This window comes from Lepus europaeus, chromosome 5, assembly GCF_033115175.1.
Source record: "Lepus europaeus isolate LE1 chromosome 5, mLepTim1.pri, whole genome shotgun sequence".
NCBI classification, from domain to species: Eukaryota; Metazoa; Chordata; class Mammalia; order Lagomorpha; family Leporidae; genus Lepus; species Lepus europaeus.
In genome coordinates, this window is record NC_084831.1 from 26,229,891 (window position 1) to 26,248,341 (window position 18,451).

The window sequence follows — 18,451 nt, forward strand, 5'->3', positions numbered from 1 at the left end:
AGGGTATTTGTGCTGTTTCTGGGATAGACACCATGCTGCTTAGCCTTTCCACTGCTTAATTTGTCGACCCGGTTTTGCCAGTGTTTCTTCTACTGGGTTAGCTAGTTAAATTCTAGAACTCTAAGCCAGATTTTTTCCCCTTGATTCCATCTGTACACATCACAGAAACTCAGACTTCTCCAGTTTGATTTAGAAGCTATGGAGCCCCTTCCTCAGTGTCTTCGCTGAGTGATCACCTGCTCGTGTGCTGTCTTAGATGGGGAGCTAACTACTTGCTAAGCAGCTCCTTCCTCTGCAATCAACTCTTTCAAAACACCATTGGCTTCCTGTAACTGAAATCTGACTATGAAATCAACACCCACTTATCTGGATTCTACCCTTAGGGTTCCACACCAAGTCTACCATCTCTTTTGCTCAACAGCCCTTTGTCTAGGTAATAAAAGACAGCAGCAGTACTCCTCCTGGGATTTTTTTTGTCTCTACAAGCAAAGCTGCTGTGGTTTTCTAAGATTCTCCTTTGTGTCTACCTGGTTTGTTTCTTGTCCACACCACAGGTCCTGTGGCCAAGAACCAAGAACATTAATCCAGGCATGATCCAGTTAATGTAGATATGTTCCTCTCTATCTACACCTTGTATTCCTGTTAATGGCAACTAATAACATATTCACTTTCATCTCCAAACAAACTGCACTGTTGACACTTATTGAGTTCATTTATTCATTCATTCATCAAATTATTAAGCATCTATTATGTGCCAGGCATCATGCTAAAAATCGGAGAGATAGAGCTGTGAACCAGTTCAAAGTACTATCTTCCTGGAGTTCACATTCTAATAGGGGAGGGAGAGAAAGGGGGAAAAATGTTTTCCTTCCTTATCCATGGGTTGTGCATCTATAGCTTCCATACTTTGGATTCAAACAACCATGGATTGAAAATAGAACATGTACAGACTTTTGTTTCTTGTAATTCTTCTCTAAGCAATACATATAACAACTATTTATGTAGCATGTATATCGGTTTAGGTATCATATGTAATCTAGAGGTGATTAAAAGTATATAGTGGAGGTGAGGCAGGTATTTGGCCTAGCAGTTAAGATGCCTGTGTCCCATATCCAGGTGCTTGGCTCCTGACTTCAGCTTCCTACTAATGCAAACCCTACTGATGCAGCAATAATGGCTCAAGTAATTGGGTTCCTGCCACCCATGTGGGAGACCTGGATAACATTCCCAGCTTCTGGTTTCTATCCTGGCTCCAGTCATTTGTGGGCATTTGGAGAGTGAACCAATAGATGGGATCTCTCTGTCTCTCTCTCTCTGCCTCTCAGACTTTTTTCTAAAACTTAAAGGATAATGAAAGTTGTGCCTAGATTCTATACAAATATTATGCCATTTTATGTAAAAGACTTGGACTTCTGTGGGTTTTGGTCTCCTAAGGGGTCCTGGAACCAATTCCCCCTGGATACCAAGGGATCACTAAAAATGAAAAAGCTATGAAACCTTCTGAATGTGAAAAGAACTGGTCTTCTAGTTGGAGGAGACCAATAACAAATGCAAAAAGGTAAACAAGATAATTTCAGATGGTAACAAATTCAATGATGGAAACAAAAGGGAGTAAAGGAACCTTCGAATGAGTGTCAAGAAAGACCAATCACCTGAGCTGAGTGCTGGCTGCCAAGAAGGAGTCAGCTGGGTGAAGACTGGGGGAGGCTGTCCAGGCACAAGGAAGTGCCAGTGCAAAGATCTGAGGCAGGAGTGAGCTCAGCTGGCATGCAGGAAGCATGGCCCATGGTACCAAGTGATATTGCAGGCGGCCAGGCAAGGTTGCAGAAGACCTGGGTCATCACTCCAGAGCCTCAGAGTTGCCCTTCCATGTGACACCTTTGGAGGAAGGAGCATAATATGACCAGACTTACTGTTGTCTGAAGATCTACCCTTCTTGTGTGTGGAGGTGGTTTGTAGATGTGTGAGGGAGGGTGTTGGGAAGATGCTGCCACAGTCCCAGGGAGCCTGGTGGTGCTGGAGGCTGGACCAGGGCATTGCTGTGGAGAGGGAGGAAGCAGGAGATTCTGTGTGTATTCTGAGAAGTGCCAACAGAGCGGCTGATGATTTAGGGCACACAAGGACACCAAACCTGAATAGAGGTTTCTGGCTGGAGCGTATGGTTGGACAGTGGTGCCATTTGCTAAGTGGGGAAGAAATGGGGAGAAATGGGCTTTTGGGGAGAAATCAATAGTTCTGTCTAGAGTCGATTAAACTCGAGCATTTTGTTCAGTTATCTTTTAATTAGTCTTAAGTTTGGGTTCAGAGAATTGTGGCATGCCACTCACTGACTCATATTCAAGGATTATTTACTCATTCGTTCCCCATGTTGCTGAAACTTTGCAGCCTCAGAATGGGGGCCTTGGATTCGCTGTCAACTCCATTGCCCTGACCTGTGTGTAAGGATTCACTCGTGCACACTGACTGCCTTCTCAGTGCTGGGCCCTGTGCCGGGTCCCAGGGTTAGAGACAAGCAGGGCAAAAACCTTCCTCTCAAAGAGCTCCAGCCCAGGCAGTGGGACAGATGCAGGTGCATCAGACAATGAAGACTTTCAATGAATATTTGTTGTGCACCTGCTACGTGCCAGGCAATATCTGAAAAACCTTCCATGGTGGTCAAGATGGGAACAGTCTCTGACCCTTGTGGGACATCAGTATCTTGGCGAAGGCAGAACACAGCACACTGTACATTGTGCTGTGGGTACATTGCTGTCAGTGGGATCACGGTGCTGAAACACAGCAAGGGGAATTCCAAGGAGGGAGACACTTGCCTAAGTGCTGGTCTCAGGGCAAAGATTTCCAAGGTGCAGCCCTGGGGTCTCTGCGGGCACTCCCTGGCATCAGCGCACTCCCATCCTGGTTGGTCAGGTGAACCTGTGCGTGGACCAGTGATGGCTGGGGCTTGAGGATGCCCTGGCCTCCCCTCCTCTATTCTTGGCACATGTCCTGTCAGTCTGCCTTCCTGGTGGCCTTTGCCTCTAGCCTACTGCTCATCTCTTCTCTGCCACCTTTACAACATCTCATCTCATTGCATTTGGTTCCTTCCAGGATGTCCTCCACCCTTTGCCAGCTTCATCTTCCTGAACCACATCAATGGCTCTGCTCAGGCATCTTTCATGGCTCCCCATGGTCCTCTGGCCCCTTGGCCTGGCCTCAAGGGTCTCTGTTGTGGTCACTTCTGTATCCCTCGATGCACATCTTGCTGTTCTCCTGTACATGCTCTGTAAGCCAGGATGAGCTCCTGGCAGGTGCCACTGCTCTGGTTTCTCCGCTACTGGGAATGCTTTTCTTGCTTATTGCTATCAAAATCCTATCCTTAAAGACCTAGAACAAGTGTGTCATCCTCTGAATTTTTCACTGCTCATTTAATTAAAAAATTTTTTTTCTTTCTCCTTCTTCCACTTCCTCTTCTCTTAAAAATTATATATTTATTTGAAAGGGAGAGAGAGGAGAGAAAGAGAGAGCACGTCCATCTGCTAGTTTACTCCCCAAATGTCCACAACAGGGCTAGGCCAGGCTAAAGCTGGGTGCTGGGAATTCAGCTTGGGTCTCCTGCAAGTGTGGAGGGGACCCCACGACTTGAGCTATCATCTGCTGCCTCCCCAGGTTTGCATTAGCAGGAAGCTGGAATTAGGAGTAGAGCTGGGACTCAAACCCAGGTAAACAGTGGTTTTGCAGCTAGACCAAACACCAGCCTCCATGTTCCTTTTTTTATTTTATTTTTAAATATTTATTTATTTATTTGAGAGGCAGAGAGAGTGAGAGAGAAAGGTCTTTTTTTTTTTTTTGATAGGCAGAGTGGATAGTGAGAGAGAGAGACAGAGAGAAAGGTCTTCCTTGTGCCGTTGGTTCACCCTCCAATGGCCGCCACGACCGGCGCACCACGCTGATCCGATGGCAGGAGCCAGGTGCTTCTCCTGGTCTCCCATGGGGTACAGGGCCCAAGGACTTGGGCCATCCTCCACTGCACTCCCGGGTCACAGCAGAGAGCTGGCCTGGAAGAGGGGCAACCGGGACAGAATCTGGCGCCCTGACTGGGACTAGAACCCAGTGTGCTGGCGCCGCAAGGCAGAGGATTAGCCTATTGAGCCACGGCACCAGCCCCCTCTTAAGGTTTTTAAGGTTGTCCAGATAACATAAAACAAGGAAACAAGTTGATTCGAATCCTTCCTAACTGTAACTAAGTTCCTCCAATTTTCCGTGCCCTAATTTTCTTGTCTGCAAAACGAGAAGTCACAGCAACTATCCTAAAAAAACACAGCGGAGGCTAATGAAACAACGCATGCTCACTCTCGCAGCACCTGCAATGAGTTAAATAATCCGTGCTTATCACTGTCGTCCTCATCACCGTCATCCGTGTTGCGGTCTTCAAGGATAAAATGACAGGACAGGCAGGGCATGGGGACAGGAGACTTGCATGCCAGAGGACATGCAATTCTGAGCAGACATCTGTCTCCATCCATCCCACCCCCCACCCCACCAACCCTGTTTCCCATCTCCTTGTGGTTTTGAAGCAATACTGCTCCTGGAGATGCCCAACCAGGTGCAGAAATCCCTCTGGGTGTATGGCAGCCATCCCTTGCCTGTCAGCAGGGGCACCCCAGAACATGGAAGGGAGACACCCCCTTCCCCACCATGTCCCTGGGACGGTCCCTCCAGGGAGCAGGCATCAGCTGGGTCAAGACTGGAAGGGCCATGGGTAGATGAAGGATTCAGTGAGCTGGGGAATGAGACAGGTTAAGGAAAAATACTCTGCTGAGGACCACGTTTTGCTTTGAGATTCTTGGCAGCCATAGCAAAAAGGGACAAGATCAGGGTTGGTTTTCCAAACTCATCCCATAAGAGAAAGCAGAAGACAACAGAGGCATATTTCCCCAGTTCTGAGCAATGCATTGGTACAGGGGTTTATATGAGGGCAATGGGATGGGAGTCAGTTTACAACCAATCCTTGTGGCATTGGTCAGTGGCGTTTCTGATGCGATGATGGTCAGCAGGCACATAACTTCCTCCTCCCTGACTTGAGTGGGGGCTGGGTAAGGGCAGGGGCTGGGCCTTACTCAGCTTTGTCTCCTCAGTGCCCAGCCAAGTTCCTGGCACTCGGTGACTGCCAGGTGATTGAATGAATGCGGAAGTGAAAGACGGATGAGCCGTAAAAGTGCCAGCTCAAGGAAGGCAAGGCCCAGGGGTGGCTGAGATCCAAGCAAGGGGTCACAGTCCTCAGGAAGCCTTGGAGGACATGGAGACAGGCTATGAATACATCAAGACGTTGCAGGCTGTGTTCTCCTGCAGAGAGAGGCGCAAACGCTTTTTGGAGCACCTTGTACGTGCCAGGCCCTTTTTTTTTTTTTTCCTTTTTTTTTTTTTTTGCTTTGCTTTTTTCTATTATAGAAAGCTTTTATTTAATAAATATAAATTTCATAGGTATAAATTTTGGATTTTAGCAGTTCTTCCTCCCATACCCGCCTTCCCACCCCCAAACCATCCCACCTCCTACTCCCTCTCCTATCCCGTTCTTCATTAAGATTCATTTTTAATTATCTTTATATACAGATCAACTCTATACTAAGTAAAGATTTCAACAGTTTGCACCCACTCAGACACACAAAGTATAAAGTACAATTTGAAGACTAGTTTTACTGTTAATTCTCATAGTACAATACATTAAGGACAGAGGTCCTACATGGGGAGCAAGTGCACAGTGACTCCTGTTGTTGATTTAACAGTTGGCACTCTTATTTATGACGTCAGTGATCACCCGAGGCTCTTGTCATGAGCTGCCAAGGCTATGGAAGCCTTTTGAGTCCACAAACTCTGACATTATTTAGACAAGGCCATAGTCAAAGTGGAAGTTCTCTCCTCCCTTTAGAGAAAGGTACCTCCTTCTTTGATGGTCCCTGTCTTTTAATTTTGTGTTTTATTTCATTGTCTCAGCAACTCTTCCCAGTAGACAGCCAATATTGCTCCCATTGTATAGATGAGGTTGGTGAGGCAGCTTGACCAGAATCATCCAGCTCAGAGGGAGCAGAGCAGGGATGAGAGTCCCAGGGGGCTTTGCCACCTGAGCTCCGCCTGGACACCAGAAGCCGTCAGCAGAGCCCTTTGGTGTCTGCTTGGCACCAGGAACCACGCGCTGTGAAGGAAGATGAGCCCTGATTAACGTGCCGCTTCCCGTGTCCCCCTTTGTAATTTAATTTTATGGTTTCGGGAGCTGTGTCGCAGGTTGTGGGAGCCTGCAGAGATGGGCCACCAGTGGTTTGGTTTAATCCCCTTTTTAATATCTTTGTTGCAACGTTCTTTCCAATTCAGCTCCCAAGTTACATTAAAAAAAATACCTCTTCCTTAGGGTAAGCCTTCCCTTATTAAACAGATTCAAATGAAAAGTTTTAGAGATAATTTGAACAATAAGAATCACTCGGTAGCTTCCAGCTGAAGCTCCCTTTATTGCTGTATTTATTCCCCAGTATTTCCTGTCTCATTCCGCAGCTCACTGAATCCCTCATCTACGCCCAGATCTTCCAGTCCTTGACCCAGCTGACGCCTGCTCCCTGGAGGGACCGTCACAGGGACATGGTAGGGACGCGGGTGTTTCCCTTCCATGTGCTGGGGTGCCCCTGCCCGACAGGCAAGGGATGGCTGCCAAGCACCCAGAGGGATTTCCACACCTGGGTGGGCGTCTCCAAGGGCAGTATCACTTCAAAACCACAGGGTTGGGGGAAGGGAATAGAGATAGATGCCTGCTTACAATGCAGATACCTGGGTTCCATCCGAGACCAGCTGAATTACTGTTTCTCCCAGGATGCCCAGGGATCTGCGTGTGCAAAAAGCGCACAGGGACTCAAGAGTCTGCATTGCATGCTCTCTGAGGGTTAAAGACCCCTGAACCTGAGGTTTCAAGCACAAGTTGGGGCACGGCTTTGAGAGGGAGATGTCTGAAAGGAGTGTGGGAGGAAGGAGGGCGACCCACCCTCACTGAGTTCTCGGAGTGTAAGTCACGGGCAGTTCACAACATTGTAGCCACCGTGTGTGAATTCCTTTGCTAGGAAAGGAGATGAACATGAGGTTCAGGTGTGGCGCTCGGGGAGCGGAGAGCTTGCACTGTGTTGCCTGCTTTCACCCTGGCTGGGCATCAGTGTCCCAGCCTCACTTTGCAGGTGGAGGGACTCAGGTCCCAGCCACCTGCCTGAATTTGCACCTCTAGTGAGCAGGGCTCTGGGCTGTGAATGGGGCCAGTGGGACCTCAAAGCCTGGGCCGAGCATGGCTCTCCTGCCCTCACTGCCTCTGGGTCAGAGCTGCTAACATTTGCATAGCGCTTTGTACAATTTACCCAGCGCTTTCGCATTCATCATCTTGCTTAATCCTCACTGCAACGGGGGAGTGCGGGAGGGCTGGGAGTGGGGTGTCGAGAGCTTTCCCAGTGCCCTCTGATCACCCCCAGCCCCAGCCCCAGCCAGGGAGGTCCCAGGGGACGGAGCTCTGCAGGTTCCCAGAAACCTTTGGGACCCAAGCGCACAGGCCGTGGGGTGGCAACTGAGTTTCCGGCTTTTCTCATCTGTCCCCGCCAGCCCCAAACTGAGACGGTGGGGCTCTACCTTCCTTCCCTGGTTTCATTCCTTATTGCTCGTTGTCCAGGAAAGAAGGCTGTGGCGGTGATGGGGTGTGTGTGTGTGTGCATGGGTAAGAGTGTGCACAGGTGTGTACATGTGTGTGCATGTGGGTTGTGTGTGCGTAGGTATGTGAGTGTGCATTGGTGTATAAATGTGTGTGCATGTGGGCTGTGTGTGCATGGGCATGTGAGTATGCACAGTTGTATACATGTGTGTGCATGTGGGTTGTGTGTGCATAGGTATGTGAGTGTGCATTGGTGTATACATGTGTGTGCATGTGGGCTGTGTGTGCATGGGTATGTGAGTATGCACAGTTGTATACATGTGTGTGCATGTGGGTTGTGTGTGCGTAGGTATGTGAGTGTGCATTGGTGTATAAATGTGTGCATGTGGGTTGTGTGTGCAAAGATGTTTGAGTGTGAGGGATGGCTGTGGTGCATGTGTGGCCATGGTGTGTGTGCATACGTGTGAGTGTACATGCATGATTGTGGAGTGTGTGCATGTGCGCATGTATGTAGCACATACAAGCATTATTGTGGTTGGTGTGTGTCTGCAGTGTGTATGGAATACTTCAAAATGTGGAAAAGTGGAATTTAAAAGTGTGAATTTAGGGGCCAGTGCTGTGGCGCAGCAGGTTAAAATCCCAGCCTGAAGCACCGGCATCCCATATGGGTGCTGATTCTAGTCCCAGCTGCTTCTCTTCTGATCCAGCTCTCTGTTATGGCCTGGGATAGCAGTAGAAGATGGCCCAAGTCCTTGGGCCCCTGCACTCACGTGGGAGACTCTGAAGAAGCTCCTGGCTCCTGGCTTCAGATAGGCTCAGCTCTGGCCATTGAGGCCATTTGGGGAGTGAACAAGCACATGGAAGATACCTCTCCCTGTGTCTACCTCTCTCTGTAACTCTGTCTTTCAAATAAATAAAAATAAATCTTTAAAAAAAAGGTGTAAAGGTGTGAGTTTATTTGAGTGCAAACAGTTTTTTAAATCTGTGCATTTCCTACAAATTATGGAAAAAATGTTTTTGCACTAAAATAAACTCATACTTTTAATTCTTATTTGCACAGCCTTGTGGAAGTCCCTGTGTGCATGCACATGTGTGTATGTGTGCATGAGTGTATAATTGAGAGAGGCCCTGGGCAGCTCATTGAACTCCAGGTCTGGAGGAGAGGAGATGTGAAGACACGGGCAGCTCTGATGGGGGCACCGCTCGCCTTCCCTCCACACTGGGCAAGGCCATCCCATGCATACTGAGGATGCTGAGCCCCTACCCCCCATGCAGGAGTGTGCACAGGTGTATACATGTGTGTGCATGTGGGCTATGTGTGCGCAGCAGTGTCCAGGAGCCAGAGTAGGACTCCACTGAGGAAGACGCCAGGCTGGACTCTGGTGAGGAGGGCCTCTTCCTTGTCTGCAGCCCCGGTGCCCCCTCCCCCACAAGCTGCCAAGGCTCCTGCCTGTCCCCTGAGTTCTGCCTTCTGCTGCCTCTTCCTTCTGGTTCCTGAGGGACCTCCGCTCTCCCTGCCCCAGGGTCCCAGGGAAGGGAAGGGAATGCAGGTGGTCATCCATCAGGAAGGACTCCAGCTCTTCTGTGAGCAAAGCCCTGCGCTTTCTCCCACTTCTGTTTTGGTCAGCAGTAGGGGTTTGGGAACCACGTGGAGCTGGAATCTGATCCTCTTCTAACACTTCCTCTCTTGAGTGAACTTTTACAAACCTTTACTCCTCCTGAGCCCCTTTCCCCTTTCTTCTCCTTCTTCTTCTTCCTCCTTCCCCTCCCCTCCTCTTCCTCCTCTTCTTCTTCCTCTTCCTCCTCTTTCTTCTTCTTCTTCCTCCTCCTCATCCTTCTTCAAGATATATTTATTTTAAAGGCAAAGTTACACACAGAGATATCTTCTATCTACTGTCCACTCCCCAAATAGCCACAACAGCTGGGTCTGGGCCAGGCTGAAGCCAGGAGCCTGGGACTCCATCTGGGTTTCCCACACGGGTGGCAGGGGCCCAAGTACTTGGGCCATCTTCTGCTGCCTTCTGAGGTTCACTAGCAGAGAGCTGGATCAGAAGTAGAGCAACTGGGCCTTGAACCAGTGCCCATATGGGATGCCAGTATCTCAGGCAGCAGCTTAGCCTGCTGTGCGATAGCACCAGCCCCATCTGAATTGGGAATGAGGACACTACCTGTCTCTCATGGTTGCTGTGGAGACAGCTGGCAAGTATAATGCTAGCCACTTACTAGGCTCATTCTAGACAATGGTTCAGGCCTTAGGCTTGTGCTGTCTCTCCTCTTCCTGCTTCCTGGGAACAAACTCTCCTCACCCAAGGAACCCAGTGCTGGACACCTCCTTGCTTAACTCTCTCCTATGCTCCTCTGTGCCTTTATGCTAACATCCAGCACCTCCAAGGCCTGGGAGATCCTGACTCTCCCCTTTATTTCTGATTTTATGTCCTCATCCAGTTGAGCATTATTCCCACCAGTGCACTCAGCTCTTGTCCATCTGGTGATCTTTGCACATGCTGGACCCTGCGTCTGGAAAGCCCTTCCTTGCATTAGCTACCTGGCTAAATGCCTTTTCTCTTTTAAACCTGTCTTGCTCTGCTGTGTTAGGTGTCTATCCCTAGGTCCATGGTGTTCTCACACCTAGCCTTTCATTCTTGAGTTTCAGAGCAATGTAGCCTGGTGCTTAAGACAGTGCCATCGTAATTATGCATGCTTGGGAAAAATTACCTCATTGCTCTGTCCCTTGGCTTCGTCATTTTTAAAAACTGGGATATTTGTATACATTTGTGTCTGTTACCTTTAAATGCAACAAACCACCCCAAAGCTTAGTGACTCAAAGCAACTATTTACTGAGCTCCTATGTCTACAGTTTAGCAATTTTGGCTGAGTTCAGCTGGGTGGTTATTCTGGCATGGGTGAGGCTTGGTGGAGCTTGGCTCCTGCTCAGCCTGACACATGCCATTGTTATCTGGGTCTGGCCAACTGTGGATGGAGGTGCCTTGGGGTTTTCCTCCTTGAGATGTGTCATCCTGCAGCAAGCTAGCCTAGCCTAGTTCACCTGGAAGTTACCTGGTCCCAATAGGGGTTGAGTCGTCATGCCCAAGCACTTCCAAATTTCTGCTTCTTACTGAATCCAGACGAGAGGGAATTATCCAAGGGTGTGGATTCAGGAAAGTGTGATGAAATGGGGGCCATTGCAAGAGCCAGTCTACCCTAACACGTCACTGGGGTTGTAGTGGGAATTAAAATGGAAAGTGTTTAGCATAGTGCCTGGCCTGCTGGTTCGCCGGTGATATGTGCCAGCCTCTCCGATTGTTTTGTGAAATAGGACTTGGGGCTTAGACAGGTTAGGCCACTTGCTGAAGGTCTGACCTCTGATAAATGGTGGGGATTTGAATCTGGTGTCTGCCTGCTTGTCTCAACTACTTGGCTGTGCTGCTCCACCCACGCACACACACGCACAGGCTGAATTGCACTCCGAGTCCGGAGGTCGGCCTTCGGATGGACAGCAGTTGGAGTTCAGTTGGAGCCCAGTTGTACGACTTGCTCCCTTTTTGGCTCAGCCTGGCGGCCATGGAGCCGGGCCTGGGCACGGTGTTTGCTGTCAGCCTGAAGCACCATAGCTGGGAGGAAATATTTGTTTTGGTGTCCTCCTCTAGCACCAACAATTTTCTGCTTGCATTTTTCTGTTGTTTGGCTCAGATGAATAGCAGTTTTCGTCTTTGCTCTGGGTTATGGTGTACACAGAGCTGCTGTCGGGAGCTAACAGCATGCTTGCTTAGTCATTATTCTGGGAAGGGGTGCCAGCCACTCAATAGCCTTGATTTTTACACGACTGCATGCTCTGCAAATGTGGGAATCATGCGTCGCGGCCGAGGGTAGAGACACCGTCAGATACCTGTCATCTCTGGGAGAGGGCGAGGCACAAGCAGCCCTTGAAGCTGTAGCCCGGCTTCTAACTGCCTCCCCTGCCAGCCTCCTGGAGGTTGCATTACCTTCCCAAGTGATTCACAGAGACATAGTCTGAGGTGGATTTTATGGTTTTTCTCAACCCGCAAGAGACAGCAAACAACATGGGAGAGGTGCCAGGACTGGCAAAAATTCTCAGGGGGAAAAAAAAATTAAGGTAGATTCCAGGAAATGCAGAGGAGTGCAGCTGAACGTTGAACCCAGCACAGTCGTGGCGTGTGTGAAATATCTGTCTGGGAGCCCCACGGTGATGGCTTGGAGTCAGGGCAGGTTCCCCCTGGGTGGAGTCTGCCACGGGGCTACCTTAAGGCACTGGCCAAGCAGGGTGGTTACTGTTGTCATCGTGGTTCTGAGAGCTCCCGGGGATACTGGGCTGGAGATGCCACGTGAGAGGGAAGGCAGAACAATGGAACCAAAGCCAGACAGGCTGTGACCCGAGGGAGGAGCTGGGCCGTCCTTGGCCTGGGGAGGAACAGGAGTGTGCACCCTGGAATTCAAGAGCTCTGAGAGACTGAGTAGGGTAAAGGCAGGGGGAGCATGCTCATTCATTCATTCACTCAACAAACACTTGTGGAGCTGGGGTTCTAGGCTCGGAGGCCTCTATGTGGTGAACAAGGGAGTCCCTTCCCTGGAGATGAGACTGATGCTGTGTGGTAGTGACATGTCCTAGGAACAGCCAGACGGATGGAGAGCAGGTGCCTGGTGAAGAGGAAAAAGGACTTGGTTTTTAAAGGGAAAGAAAGTCCACTGTGGGAAATGACTCCTGAACCCACCTGGATGATGAGGGCAAAGGCAAGGGACCCCCTGTGGGGAGAAAGCATTTTGTAGGAAATGCAAAGGCCCTGGGTCTGGAATGAACTCGGCCTTCTGAGGAGTAGATGCAGGGCCACATCTGGCTGGAAGAAGAGGGAGCCAGGGCCAATCTGTGTGGTGCTGGCTGCATTGCAAAGGAGCTTGGATTTTACTCTGTGTGTAATGAGAATCCACGCGAGGGTTTTAAGCAAGGAACGGTTTGATCTGAGTTCTGAGAAAGTGCTACCTGGCTGGCATGCAGTCTGCAGACCAAATAAACACAAGCAAATCTTGTTTTCTCAGGGGTGGAGGGGACAGGGTGGGAGAGGTGCCGGATCAGAGACTCCTGGCTACGCGGGACTTCGGATCGCATCGAGGGGCCTGCTAAAGGCTCTTGTGGAGGAGAGGAGATGGGATGATAGTGACTGGATTGATTTATTCCCCCCAAGTGTTGATCCGGGATTACTGTCAGGCTGGGGGGAAGGTCTCTGGCAGTGTCCCCAAGGCTCTGCCCTGGACTCTCCTCCCTTCACCACTTCTTTCCGTACGTTGGCGGAAGACACGGAAGACACGCTCATCAGACATGCGGCTGGCACAGAGCTGTCAGGGACAGCTAATGCCACGGATGACAGGCTCAAGATTCACGGTGATGATCCTGCACAGGCGGGAGTGACGGGAGGAGACCAGCAAGATCCCTGATTGCATTCAGTCTGGGGAACAAAGCCCAGCCCCAGAGCCAGGGGAGCCTCGCTGGCTCACCAAGCCCTGGCTGGGGTGGGCAGGAGACAGTGAAGGCCGCCGGCTCAGCCATGTCCCCACAGGGGCCTCCTCCTCTTCTCCATGATGAGGTTCTTAGCTCTTCAGGGTCCCTCTTGCCATCTGTCGGGTGGGGGCTGTGTTGCTCTTGACAAGGGTTGTGTGTGGGAGCCTGGCTTTCCAATCCAGCCCATGATGGATTTGTGGCACATGACACAACACTTTGAGGCAGCTCTCAGGGGCAGATGGAGGGTTCATAGCCAGGGGAGGGGCCACAGTAGCATCCTTTCTATGCTTGCCAGCATTCCAAGGGCTCCATTGGCCCCCTGCTGTATTTCCAGAGGAGAATGATCAGGAGTACTAGGGAAGCTGCATCTGCCAAGAGCCACAGTGAGGCTGGAGTAGAGAGAAGGAGGGGTCGCACCTGGGAGGGACATGAGTGTTTGTGCCTCTGCTCCCACAGAGGCTGCAGGGTGGGAATGGCAACCGTTGCTCCCCATTGCTCCAGATGTCAACAGTGAAGCTGGAGAGAGAAAGCAGTGCAGAGAACATATTTTGGTGTGCCATAACCAAAACCTAGCCACTGGCCGCCATGGGGCAATCGTGATGCCGTGCACCTGTTGCATGGGCTTGCATCATTGCTGACCGTAACCTGTGAGCACTACATAATGATCAGGACACCATGCATGTGTCTCCATCATTGCTGAGTTCTGACCACTGACTGTCACATTGGGATCTCGATGCCATGCACCTGTCCCATAGGCTTGCGTTATAACAGATCACATTGGGATCGTGATGGGGTTGCTAGGCCCCAGTCTGTGGTCAGCATTTTGCACAATTTATCTCCTAACAGCCGCAGTCTGACCTTGAAGGGTAGGTGCTATCCCACTTGACAGATGGGAATTGCAAGGCTTAGCAGGCAGCCAGCGAGGGGCAGCCCAGGGACTCGTGCTCTGGTTGCCTGCTCTTTCCTGTCCACCAGTCAGGCTCCTGAGGTGCTAGGGGTGGGGGTGGGGTAGGAGTGTTCAGATTTTTGTTCCAGGGACCTCAGGGTGCTGTGGGTCTTTTGGAAACTGTTGTGAATGAACCTTGGAGCTGGTGCTTTGCAGGATTCAGTGATGAGGTGTGTGTGTGTGTGTGTGTGTGTGATATTTTTATTAAGAAACAAAGCAAAAGTGAAATACAGGCAAGAGCAGAGTGAGCAGTGTGTGATGACTGCAGGAAACACCCCCCCCCCCCCCGGTTTTAGCAATGGCTAACACGTCTGTTATCTTATGCCCTCCTTCCCTTCCCCTGACACAGGGTTCACTTTAAAGAGAATCCCTGTGTAATTTCATTTGTAAATACTTCAGTCTGTGTCTCTCAGGGATAAGGACTCTTTCTTTTGTTGTTGTTGTTGTTGTTGTTTAGGTATAGCCACAATACCACTAGCTTAATTGTAAACATTATCATAACCCTAGTGAACCTTTCTGATTCAGAACCACTCTCGGTACACAGCTCGCTCTGCAAGGGGTTGGAGGGCGGGGAGGGGAGGCAAAAACTTGTCCCGCTGGCCTCTGATTCCTGGGACTTGCTCCTTGGTGGTAGGTGATGGGGGAGGAAGAGGAGGCAGATCTGAAACTTGGGGCCAGATATTGGCAACCTCTTTATTCTGCTTGTTCCCAGAGGGGCCTATTTATAGCCCTAAGTCTGGACACGGGAGGGAGGTGAGAGGACGGGAATGGGTGGGAGAGCAGGGAAGAAGGAGAGGAAAGGACTGGAGAGAAAGGGATGTCCTGAGCAGGGGCTGTCCTGGGCTCTCACACAGCTGGCGGATGGCACAGCCAACTTCCACCCAAGGCAGCTGCGCATTCAAGACCACCTTACAGGGAGGGCCCAGAGACCCAGGGCTGATGGGAGTAGATTCACACCCACGTGCATTTGGGGGGAGTCTGCTTATTCCTGGTGTCACTCCCAGCATCTCATTACATGCAGGCCTGGTGTTCAGCTGGTGCTGTTGTTGTGGCTGTTAGAATACCGACACACCCCCGTATTGTTGGCACACATCTCTCTCCCAAGCTCCCCCAGTACCCTGGCCACCCAGCTGCTGCTCCAGGACCTCTGGACCTCAGGAGGACCCAGCTGCTAATGTGTTCATGCCCGGCACAGCTGGAAGTTCTGGGTTGTGGTGCACAGGGTGGCCTGCTTGGGATATGTGTGTGGTGTTGTGTGAGTTATGTACCTCTTATTCCTCTATGTGTGTGTGTGTGTGTGCATCAAAGACATGTGTGTAGATGTCCATGTGCACATGCATGTGTGTGCATACCCAAAGAATAATATGGGGAAGGCCTGGCCCCTGCTGGGGCATTAGCTGGCTGTGGCATGTCCGTGTGTCCCCAGAGTGGGCGCTGGGTCTCCCGACTGGAAAAGCCCAAGCTTTGGCAGCTGAGCTCTGCTTATGGGGCTCTGTTCTTCCCCCTCGGTCCCTCTATACTGGTTTCTCCTTCTGAGCTGCCAGGAGCAGGGTGCTGAGCAGTTTCCAGAATGCTCGAGGTGTAGGCCACCTTGTCTGGCCCTCACAGGAGCTCACCAAGGACAGGAAGCAGAGGGTGCTAAGCTGGGTGGCCCTGGTTCCCCTGGGAGTGCTGAGAAGAAGTCCCCCCTCTTACCCTTTACCAGGAATGCTGGTAGGTAGGCAGGGCCACCAGCCCAGGATCACCACTGGAGAAAGCCAGCTTAGCCTCCATAGAACCATCAGATCCCAGCAAGCAGGTGCCAGCCAGCCATGGTCTAGCTGGGTGTCTAGGCTCTGAGGTTCAGTAGAGGCCAGTGTTTGAGCACAGGGGGATCCCTCTGAGGTGGTGCAGTGATCAGCTAACTGTGGATGCCATCATCAAATGAGGCCCAGCCCAGAGGCTGTGACCTGGTCAGGTGCCATTCCAGGCAGGTCGACACAGATGTACATGGGCCCCCAGTGCAGGGTCCAGGGGTCTGGCCAGGCTAACAGGCTGTGGACAAGAATAGCTGGCTCTGGTACTGCCCTAAGACTCCATTCCAGACACTGCCTGACAATGCTTGGAACCTCTGTGATGTCACTATTAATCAGACAAAGAGGCCAATGCACCCAGATGCTGATCAGCTTGCCCAGGGTTGCATGGAGGGAAAATGACAGAATCAGGGTGAGCTTGGGCCATCCACTGCACCACTCTGCAGTGAGGAGACAGGACCTGCACAGTGCTCCTGGAGCCTTCCCGGGGCGTAGTCCCAGCACTCTGGACCCCACACTTAGAGCTGTTGGCTCCCTCCTTGTCCCTGTGCTGCTGGGCAGAACTCCCCTGTGAACCATGTCTCTGGTCTTTTTTTGGCTCAGGTCCTAGGCACCATGAATTGGAGGGAGGGGCTCAATTTCAGCTCCATGCTCTTGGTACTGCATCCCTTAGGGTCATGTAGAACCTTCTTGGGGGTCCACTGCATGTCTGTTTTTGCTCTCTATTTCTCTTCTCTCTCTTTCTTCTAAAGATTTATTTATCTATTTGAAAGGCAGAGTGACAGAGAGAGACAGAGATAGAGATCTTCCATCCACTGGTTTACTCTCCAAATGGCTGCAATGTCCAGGGCTGGGCCAGGCTGAAGCCAGGAGCCTGGATCTTCATCCAGCTCTTCCACATGGGTGCAGAGCCCCAAGCATTTGGGCCATCTTCTACTGCTTTCCCAGGTGCATTAGCAAGAAGCTGGATCGGAGGTGGAGTAGCCTGGACTCGAAACTGTACTTCCATATAGGATGCCGGAGTTGTAAGCAGTGACTTAACCTTTTCTCTCTCAAGAAAGCAATAGGTTTCTCCTACCTGCAAAGGTGTTCTTCAGGTCACACATCCATCCCCTCTCCCTGGGTCCTGCACAGCCGCAGTCGGTGAGCTTGCTCTAACCCCGGCTGTCTCTCTGACCTCTTTGCAGAACTCTGGAGATCAGCCCTGGCAAAGACGAGATCTCCCTGTTGGTGGAGCAGGAGTTCCTCAGCCTCACCAAAGAGCACCTCATCCTGGTCAAAGAGAACTCCGGGAAACCGGAGGCCCCAGGTAGCTCCCCCAAGGAGGCCAGGGACCAGCCAGCTCCCTGCACACCTGCACCTCCTCCAGTGGCAGGTGGCTCTGAGCAGCCAGGAGCCTCCATCACTGCTGGAGATGAGCTCCTGGAGCAGAAGGTGGCCGAGTCTGCCATCGGCAGCCGGCAGGACTGTGATTCTGCTGTGTCTACAGTCACCGGAATCCTGCGTGCTGCCAAGGGCAAGAGTGCCACGGGCATGGAGAACAGGGGCCACAGCCCAGGCGCCTCCAACTCAGAAATCAGCAAGCTGCTGGCCCAGTTCCCACTGAAGTCCACGGAGACATCCAAGGCCCCCGACAACAAGATGGTCCTGGAGGAGACCAGGGTCATCAAAGACTTCCTGCAGAACAGCATGTTCAGCAGCTCCGGACCCAGTGAGCCCCCGGGGCTGGGTCCCTTCCTGCTGCTGCCGCCTGCACCTCCTCTCACAGCCCCCGGCAAGCTCCCCGAGCTCCCTGCTCAGAAGAGGCAGCTCCCCGTGTTTGCCAAGATCTGCTCCAAGCCTGAGCCTGACTCCGAAGGGCACCCTTTGCTGCAGGGTGAGTGGGGCTGGGGCTCTGTGCAGTGGCGGGAGGGGGTCTGCGTGGAGGAAAGAGAGCTTTTCCGGGGAGGCAGTTGTTACTACAGCACGCACAAGAAGCCTCCTTGTGTAAAACAGGGCAAAGCAGCCTCTGGTGGGCACAGCCTCCAGGGGCAGCCCTGCCCTGCTGATGCTCCTGGGCAGAGCACAGCATGTGCAAGCAAACCCAGAGGCCCCAGTCCCAGCATGCTTTGAGAAAAGAGACAGGTCCCAGGAGTAACTGGTCCATGTTTTTAGTTTTATTTCTAAAATTTTATTTATTTTCTTCGGATTTGAAAGAGAGAAAGAGAGCTTCCAGTTGCTGGTCCCCTCTTCCAAATGCCTACAACACCTGGGGCTGGGCAAGGCTGAAGCCAGGAGCCTGGAACTCAATGTGGGTGTCCCACATGAGTGACAGGGACTGTAGTGCCTCAGTCATCCCCATGCTCCCTCCCAGGGTGGGCACTAGGAGAAGCTGGATCACAAGGGGAGGAGCCAGGAGTCCAGTGCTGGAACTCCAGATGGGATTGGGCTTCCCAAGTGCTGTCCTAACCGCCTGCCTCTGGTTCCATGTATCAACACCTGCAGGAATCCAGGCACATGGAAGGAAGTGCTTAGGAAGGAGTTTGACTGGCAGCTTCAGGGATGTGGCTTCC

General features: G+C 51.4%; 1 protein-coding gene across 1 annotated transcript in view; it reads left to right on the forward strand.

The window, feature by feature from the left end:
• C5H1orf94 (chromosome 5 C1orf94 homolog) overlaps nt 1-18,451 on the forward strand; it is a 41,638-nt gene that overhangs the window by 3,226 nt on the left and 19,961 nt on the right. The window contains exon 2 of the mRNA XM_062193241.1: nt 17,087-17,775. Within this exon, the coding sequence (XP_062049225.1) occupies nt 17,087-17,775 (689 nt within the window). The remainder of the gene's footprint in view (nt 1-17,086; nt 17,776-18,451) is intronic.